General features: G+C 36.0%; 1 protein-coding gene across 1 annotated transcript; it reads right to left on the bottom strand.

Annotated features, from left to right (window-relative positions):
• Positions 1 to 721: 721 nt before the first annotated feature.
• Positions 722 to 8,631, bottom strand: SR45 (arginine/serine-rich 45). Its single transcript, XM_082881733.1, has 12 exons — positions 8,304 to 8,631; positions 7,061 to 7,129; positions 5,975 to 6,063; positions 4,777 to 4,823; positions 4,610 to 4,690; positions 4,350 to 4,515; positions 4,033 to 4,270; positions 3,889 to 3,954; positions 3,031 to 3,150; positions 2,081 to 2,147; positions 1,962 to 1,999; positions 722 to 1,102 (listed from the first exon to the last, which is right to left on the bottom strand). The coding sequence occupies exons 1-12, from the start codon at positions 8,504 to 8,506 to the stop codon at positions 1,033 to 1,035; spliced, it is 1,254 nt and encodes a 417-aa protein (XP_082737859.1). The 5' UTR covers positions 8,507 to 8,631; the 3' UTR covers positions 722 to 1,032.
• Positions 8,632 to 9,372: the final 741 nt, after the last annotated feature.

Below are 9,372 nucleotides of genomic sequence, written 5' to 3'. Positions count from 1 at the left end.
AGCTAAAAAACCCTTCCCAAACCAAGCTTTTAAGCCCAGGCTAAAATAGCCAAAAAAGCCAAAAAGCCAACTCACTTTCCAAACGGAGGCTGAGTTTTTAAAATTAGAAAAGTTATTTGATTCAAAAACTTACAACTCATAACCAAACACACAATCTAAAATTCTATTCAAAGCTCATAAATTTTTTTAAAAAATTCAAACATAATTTTTATTTATAATATAAAAATAACAGATGCCCAAAAAAAAAAAAAACCGAACATTGTTCCAATCAACCAGCCAAACTTCTGAAAAACATCTGGGAGGACGATCGAGTCAACCAAATTTTCCCACCTGAAAATGAATTTTAAAAAATAAGTGTGGAATTATTATATAAAAGCTCGAAACAAACACCACACATGTATTTGGAACATCTTTCCAAACAGTCTAAAACTTTACGGTCATGTTTGATTCACAAGACTACTAGTGAAGTATTAATAATCCTATTAAATTAGTGTGGTATTCATTATCCAATTAGATTAATATCCATTAGATTAATAATTCCACTCCTATCCCATTACTAATAATCCTACAAATTTATTGGATTAATAATCCATTGGATTAATAATCCTAAACCAAAATATTAAAACAAACATAGGATAATTGGACCCACAGATTAATAATCTCAATCCCATACTCTTATCCACCCAATCAAACATGCCATACGAGTATTATCACACCAGGATACATCACAACCAAACAGCATGGGCACGATTCTTTGCTTGATTCAGAGAATCCAAAACAATCATCCGAAGTAATAGAGGGAGTCCAGTCATAAGATATTTGATGTACACGCCCAACTTAAAATAAGTTTCTCAGCAAATAACAAGAAATGTAATTACTGGCAAACAGGGTACAGTCCCCCATATCAGGCAACTGAAAACAAACCCTACATCATCATTCTCTCGGCAAACGGTCATAGTTACAATACGATATGAAATAGTTCAAACCAACAATGACATCTCATTGAACAATTACCATCTTCTTTCACGTGACTCATGGCTTACGAGGTGGTGGTGGCGAACTGCTGCTGCTGCTGTTGCTAGTGCTTCTTCCTCTCAACGGCCTAACACAGGAAACCCACCATTCATCAGAAAATCATGCTCAGGAAAAAGCCGACAGCAAACATAACATAAATAACAATAAAAAGATGATCTCTGACTAGGGCGAAAGGGATATATGTGTGCAAAAAATACCTCAGCTAACATAATTAACACTATCTGGTATGCTTGGCTTGTGATCCTAGCACAAGTCTAAGTCCAACGTATGAAGTTTTTTTTATCATTCATGCTTTGTGTATATAATTTTTAAGGAAAGTTTTGGAATGTATTTTTTTAACTCACTTCTTGTGACATACGGAATTTCATATCTTTATATTTTAAGGGGCAAAGTTGTGGGTGATTATTTTATGACTATATCCACGTTATTGTAGCAAACTCTTAAAGCAATGCTCCTCAATAAATAGAACAGAAGGACGAAAGGATTTTGATAAATTTGCAATGGCTATAGCCTAGAGCTCTCACATACGGTTATTTTCAACCAAAAAAACTTTCTTAGTAGAAATTCCTCTCTATTTCTTTTCAGCAATCATACATTTTTATTCATATCTCATGATGTCAACAACTCCTAAGATTTTGGGTTTTTGTTTTAATTATGGCTAAGAGTTTGTTCATTGAATCATTATCACATTACTTTCAGTATATTGTAGCTTTAGAAGGATACCTAAAGGCATATTACCATGAATTGCACTTGATATGAATTCATAAAACAACTTTTTTAATGTATTTTTTTCCTTATCATATTCATAATTTAATATAAATAATAATGTTTATTTTCATTTAATAAATATGTTTTTGTATGAATTTATTGATTTTATTTTATAAAAATAAAAAATAAAGGAACCATCCGCGGATATGAAAGAATACCTTCTAGGACTACGGCTCCTCGATACCCTTCGCCCTACCTGCCAAATTAGAATAGATGAAGCTAAATGAGATATGCTCATTCAGATGATTTCATTTTAAGACAACTAATGGATACAGACCTTGCGTGGACTAGGGGAATCTGAGTAAGATGACGACCTCCCACGCCTTGGAACTGGTGCTCGACCTCTGTTGTATACAAATGCAGCAAATAATAGAGGTCACAATGAGAGGCAGATCTTGCATTCCAGAATCATTCCCTTGGTGTGTTTTTTTGTGGTTTTCAGGGGGTTTAGGGGTGGGGGCATTATTCTTTCAAAGATATCAGGTGTTTTAGAGAGCAGTATGAAAAGAATAACCGAAAAATGATAAAGTAAGAGATAGAAGAGAATAATTAATAGCCACCTCTCTACAAGAAGAATATAGCCTTCTCAGTTAAAAAAAAAAAAAAAAAAAAAAAAAGCTCCAGGTACAGGCTTCTAAGTTCTAAATAGACACACACACACACACACACAAAAAAAATATTTGTGGATAAATAAAACTATACAATTGTTATGCCAGTTAAAAAGTAAGAGTTTAAAAGAAAGCATAAACTCTTAGTTTTTTAATCCAATAAAGGAAACAATAACCATCCAGAATCTGAAAAAATCCTCTAATTACATCCCATGTAGGACTAGCTCCCAACTTTATATAACAAAACTTATGCCAATACGCACATTTGGAGACAGGCATCCACCAAACATGGGACAGGGTATTAATTCTCAGCAGATTAAACCACAATCTTTTTGGCCACATACATGCAAATAATATTCAATAAATTCCATTGAAAGATCCAAAGCTTAATTTCTAGCATAAAGGCCATTTTCATCGTAGGTGGGTTGCCCATAAAGTTCTCATTGCAAAAATAAATGTGATACACATTGCCATTTGACTTGCATAAATAAAATCCATAGAAATAATCACAAAGGAAACAAAGCAATATGACAAAGAAAGAGAACATGTTCCAAATAAGGATACAACAGGCATGCAAAAACATATGTCACAACATTATATTTGCATATTCTTTTGTTACCTCCGTGGAGAGATTGATCTTGAACGTGAACGCACAGGCCTTCGAATAGGAGAGCGGCTGCGTCTACGATTAACAGGAGACCTTCTGGGCGGACTTCGAGCTCGTCTAGGAGGGGGGGAACTGCATGCAAAGAAACTCTAATCAAAAGAACCAACTAAAGAATATGCATGTACAATGTGAAATAAATTTTTATTTAGTTACAACACTGAGCCTCACTTGGGAATTGGCTTTTTCATGAGGTGAAAAAATTTTGTTTGGGGATGACTTTTTTTTAGTTGAATCAAATAATGTGAATGGGACTGGTGTGTATGGTTTGCATTTTTAGTGATTTTTTGGCTTTGTAGTGACTTTTTGACTTTTTTTTGTAAGCCAAAAAGCTATGTTGCCAAACAACCCCTGGGTGACACACCATTCAGGTATGCTGCAATGGGTATAATTGGTTGTAACACAATGAATACATGATAAGCATCAAAATTAAAAACTACAACATCAATATATAGGGAAAATGACACAATTCCATTTTGGGCAAATTTATATATATGGGTGCATCATCAAAAAACAGGAAATCAGTCCATATGGAATCATTCCCACTTCAATCTTTGGAGGCTCTTAAATTAGCATTATCAAGCTTGATGGATGAAGATGTGACTGCTCACAAGATGTTATCATAAGTACATTAGGTCTTGTTCTTGCTTATGTTGCTTCCTAGGTTATCATGTCATCTATGCATTCCTTAACTTTCCCAGGGCTTCAACAATTTTAGATTTCGTTTCACAACACCCCCACCCCCGAGCAACCCTCCCACAAAGCAACAACAAGAGCAATGATAATTATTCAACCAACAATAGTCAAATTTACCGGCGCCTTGGTGGAATAGGAGAGCGTCTGCGAATAGGACTGCCACGAATCCTCCGGGGAGAGGCCCTATTAAAAAGTTATTCAGTCAATTGCTACCAAAACCAACAATGCCATAAACACAAGGTAATGTAATGGTTAGCTAACCTTGCTGGTGATCTATTCCTCCTTGGTGGGGAGGAAGGTGAACGACCTCTGCCTGGAGACGCAGGCCTCCTCCTGGGAGGTGTTTCACCACGGTGGTAAGGAGATTCTCCTCGACGACGAACAGGAGAGTCCACACGTCGACGCAGAGGAGAGTCTGGCTCTCGTCTCGGAGATCCACCTCTTCGAGCTATGGGTGATCTTCTTCGCAAGGGAGAGTGAGGCTTGCGACGGGGAGAAGCTGACATTATAAAATTAAAAATATATTAGTAGAAACACAATGATATATATCTAACAAATAACTACCACAAGGAACATACGTTCTCTCTGCCGCTTTGGTCCATCCTTTTCAACATCAGCACCAACGTTATCAATTTTTGGAGCATCTCTCTTTGATACAGTGGGAACCACCTTAGGTGGTGGTGAAACCTTCTTCCGTTCAGGTAGCGTGAACTTTGCTCGAACAACATTCCCATCAATTTGGCCCTGCATTAAGACAGTTGAGAAAATAAATTTACCAGATATGATATGCTTCCATTACAGCAAATTATAATAATTCCACATCTTAATCAAACCATACACCATCCATGTATGCTAGGGCTTTTTCAGCATCAGTTCTTATCTTGAACTCAACATATCCAAATCCTCTTGAAAGGTTAACCTGCAAACATGCAACAATTCCAAGTCATTAGTACCAAAAGAAATCTTATTTGTACACCATATCGGAGATGCAGTTGACTGACTTACGGCATGATCCATTACCAGCCGTACATTAACAACTTCTCCAAAATTACCTGCAGCAAAAGAAGAAGCAAAATAAATACAAAACGACACCATCTAAAGCCTAAATCCGAGAATTATTACGTCAAATCCTGGTGCATGACCAGGCACACAGATATGAACTTATTTACCATGCCACACCACAACTCCAGGTAGTCACTTGTTGAACATGAGAAGTTTAACCTCGACAACATCTATATCCGCATTCTATTGGCAATCTAACAATTGCAACTAACAGAGTAAAATTGATAGTTTAAACACTCTAATTTCTAGACATCACCAAGAAAAAGTAGATTACATCGCCAAATACATTTTCTCTCTTTCTCCCTCCCTCTCCTCTGACCTCTACCGTTGCCAACCATCACTCTTTCGGGCTTTTTTTTTTTTTTCCCCCTCTTTCTTCCTCTTTTCCCCCTATTTCATCACCTCTATTTCTCCTTCCCTCTCCTCTGGCCTCTACTGTTACCAACAATCACTATTCCACCTTTCTTTCTCTTTCTTCCTCTTTTTCCCCCTATTTTGTCACCTCCAACCCAACCCCTACGATCATCTACCATCTTTCTTCCTCCTCTATTCTTCTTCATCCCCTCCACCATCACCTCCTCTTTTGACTTCCCCTCCTCTTCCATCTCTCTTCTCTTCTCTAATCCCCTTCCCTCCTCTTCAACTGATTAAAACCACTAATCAACACCACCATTCGCCCTTAGGCTGCTGCAATCAATTGAGATCATCCCATCCATCACTGATCGAGATTTTCCAGGTTTTGCCTCTTGGGAAATTGCAATCAATGCAATCTCTAGTCAGTTACATACACATATATATGGTAGGCGAACATAAACAAGAAGGGGACTATTTGCAATTTTATGCATTTATTCCTTCATATACCACGGTCCCCAAACACAGGTTTAGATTGTTGGCCTAGTTATCTAAGTGATGATTCAAACAAAAACACACAATAAAAAAGGATTGTAAGTCCAAGGACAATTAATCCAATGATGTCTTATCCTACCTATTGCCTAACAATCCATGAATCAAACATAACCTACAGGGTTTGTTGATAGTGAGATTTCAAGAAACAAAATTACCACTAATAAGATCATAATATAGACACCATAACATGCAGGCTCATAAATCAAGGAAGGGAAAAAAAGAGTAAAAGTCATACTGAATATTTCTTTTAAATGGGCTTCATTCACATTCCTGCTAAGCTGGTCAACATGAAGAACACGAGACTCAGGAATAGGAGACGTTTTCCTGAAACAATAGGTCAAATAATAATGTAAGTTACATACCCGAAAAAACTCACACAAGTTCATGAGGGAAAGAACTGATAGCATATATTATAAAACATTTTAGGGACATAATAAAAGTAGCACAGGAAGTAACTGCAGGAGAAACATTGCAAGAACAAACGCCACATCAAATTATTCCAAGAGCAATCTCCTCCACTCATAATGAGTATCCTATAGAGCTCACCTATTCATAATGTGCATACTAATTCCTAGCAAATGCACAATCTATACACATTGAAGCATCCAAACAATAAGTAGACCACTTGCATACTATAGTCTATACCCCATACTCACAATAGACATTTATCACAACTCACAAACTAAACCCCACAGGGTTCAATTTAACCAAATCTTAGAAAGTTGAGGATAAAGGAAATCTTACTCAGTTACTCAAACTTCGAATAAAATTTCTTAAAACAAAAAGTTTCAATAAATTGTAGTTCAGGCTCATTCAATGCAAATAAATCCCTCTGTTTCAAGAACTAATGCATTATCATACGAGGATATATTGGTAGATAAATTTGCTCAATAATTGGATATGGACTTCATACCACATATACCTCAACATTCTCTTCCACTGCTGCCTCTATTGTATTTTATGTCTTACTTTCTAATGTTGGCAGTTACATTATGTGTCAAAATTTAATCATCACTTTCCTATATTACCACTCTTCAAATTTATACTAGAGTACAAGCCCGATTCCCAACAAAGTTATTCAAATGGGACAAACTGCATTTTTTGTTCCCCTCAACTTTGTGCATGGTCAACTGTGCCACACAAAATGAAAGAAGAACTGCAGATTCACATTATCCCAAAATTTATTATCGGAAAAAAATAAAATAGTTACAAGTCATTAAATCAACATGCAACTAGAATTATGAGAATAAAAATCAAAACTACTAAACATTTTCCAAAGTTTAATTTGTGACCAACTAACTGATTTTAAAAATAACATTACCTTGGGGGTGGAGAAGTTTTCTTAGATTGTAGTGGTGGGGAGCGACCTCGCTTAGGTCCTTCAGCAGGACTGTAGACAAACAAATTTGATATCAAAATGCTTTAAAATTATATCAGCAACCTCAGCTAAAATTAAGGTAGGGGGGCAAACAGCACAAGCAAACAAAAACTATTGCTTCCCCAATAGAAAGGAGGATAGCATAAGTAAAACAAATTAAGGTAAACATACCCAAATCGTTCTAGTATACATCTCATTACCTAGACGATAAAATACAGGTGTAAAGAAAGGCTATGAGCAATGCCATACATCACAAATAACAATTAGGAATGGCGATGGGTAGTCAAGTTGGTTGAGGTGATGTCAAAGAATCAATCGTCCCATGTTTTACACCTTTCCGCAGCCCTAACACCCATGCTACCCCAATTGACTTGGTTTGCATGTGGTTGCATTCTAGAGTACTCGACTCAAACTGGTGGAGCTCACCTTCACATTACCCCCCACTCCCACCACAGAAAGAAGAAACCAATTTTTACCACCACTTTGTTTCAGTTTTAAAATCCCCCAACAACTCTATGAAGATAACCACTAAGGTAGTGTTTGGTTCATTGGAATGAACTGAAATATATTCATTCTCGTGTTTGGTTAGACTAAAAAAATAACAAATACATTACAAATGGAATTATCTTTCATCATTTTAAGTAAATGGTCATTCCATAGGAAATGCTAATGAATCACTATTCCATTCTATCTCATTCCAATGAAACAAATCCAACATAAAGGCTTATCAAAATATTTGTACAAGGGAATGGAAATTCATGAAGGCTAGCAAACTTGTATTTCTGTAAAGAGATCCCTGGTAAGCTAATCCCTTTACGAGCATCTTCATTTGAAATGTGAAATATATATATGTACATATATATATACAGGAGTGCACCAATAAGATGGCTAAAAAACAATCCACTAACTTTAACCTCCATAGGGCTCTACCCACCAACTATTTCTCTGTCACTTATCTTCTCAAAACTTCAAATGAGAGCGCCACCCCCCCCCCCCCCAACCCCCACAAAAAAAAAAAAAAAAAAAAAAAAAACTTAATTTCAAATTAGTTGTACTTACAGGCGCAAAACTTACTCACAATCTTTCCAAAACCTAGAACATTGTTTCCTTGCATTTTCTTACCCAAGAAAAAACCACAAATAGATATTTACATTTACGAAAATGAGAGAGAGAGAGAGAGAGGAACCTTTTTCTCTGGGGAGGGGGGCTTCGGCTACGAGAACTGGCGGTGCGAGAGGGAGAAGAAGAACTGGAGCGGGAACGAGATCGGGAGCGCGAGCTGGACCGAGAGTCCGAACCGGTGGAGGAGCGGGACCGAGAGCGAGACGGAGACGAACCTGATCCGGACCCCGATGGAGTTGCTGGACGACCTCGGCCTGGCTTCGCCATGTTTGAATCGCACCACTGTCTCGAGTCGAAACCCTCGGATAAACCCTAACGACAGACTGAGACTGACAGAGAGAAATTACTCTCAATCAAAATAAATCAGCGTGGTTGGTTTCAATTTTCTGTATTTTTTTTATTTTTATATTTTTTTTATTTTTATTGAATATTTTTTATATTTTAAATATTTTTTTATTTTTTTAGATATATTTTATTTAGATGTATTTAAAAAGTAAAAAATTTGTAAAAAAATATTTTTAAAAAATAATAAATACATAAAAATATAAAAAATGTATTGAATTTTTGTATTTTTTTGTATTTTTGGTATTTAATGAATTTTTAAAAGATTTTTTTTATAAGTTTTTTACTTTTTAGATAGCGAATGAAAGAGATGGATTACGAAACCAAAAGATATAAATTTGAACACAATATATATTATTAATCATTAAAAACATTTAAATTCAAAACATTCAACTTAGGGGTTGTTTGAGATGATCTAAATAAGTGCACTTTTTGACTTTTTATGAAATATGGGTTGGGTTTGGATTGGGTTTGAAATGATGTGTTAGAGAGGTGATGTGACTTAAATAAGATGGTGTGACTTAAATAGAATATTAACTTTTTGACTTTTTGTCTTTTTCAAGACATGCCAAATTTGGCCTTACAATTATAATAGCAGTAGGTTACAGCACAAGGTGTTGGTTTCACCCAGAGCTCTTGGATTTGTCAGAATATATGTTTCTAAGAATTTCCAAGTCTACCGAATGAATTCAACTTGATTACAATATATACAAAACAAAGAAAAGAAAAGCAGTATTTGACTGATGAAAGCAGCTAGCAGCACATGGAGTAAAGCAGATGCTGTCGGTTGC

This window comes from Camellia sinensis, chromosome 7 (genome assembly GCF_055761805.1).
Source record: "Camellia sinensis isolate YWXY chromosome 7, ASM5576180v1, whole genome shotgun sequence".
Taxonomy (NCBI): Eukaryota; Viridiplantae; Streptophyta; class Magnoliopsida; order Ericales; family Theaceae; genus Camellia; species Camellia sinensis.
Note: the sequence above shows the minus strand (reverse complement) of the source record. Positions and strands in the feature narration are given on the sequence as shown.

Coding starts and splice junctions, on each gene's coding strand:
- SR45 (XM_082881733.1), bottom strand. CDS start 8,506: ATGGCGAAGCCAGGCCGAGGTCGTCCAGCAACTCCATCGGGGTCCGGA. Junction 4,824..5,974: donor CCATTTAAAAGAAATATTCA/GTATGACTTTTA, acceptor CTTTTGCTGCAG/GTAATTTTGGAGAAGTTGTT. Junction 4,271..4,349: donor ACCAAAGCGGCAGAGAGAAC/GTATGTTCCTTG, acceptor TTATAATGTCAG/CTTCTCCCCGTCGCAAGCCT.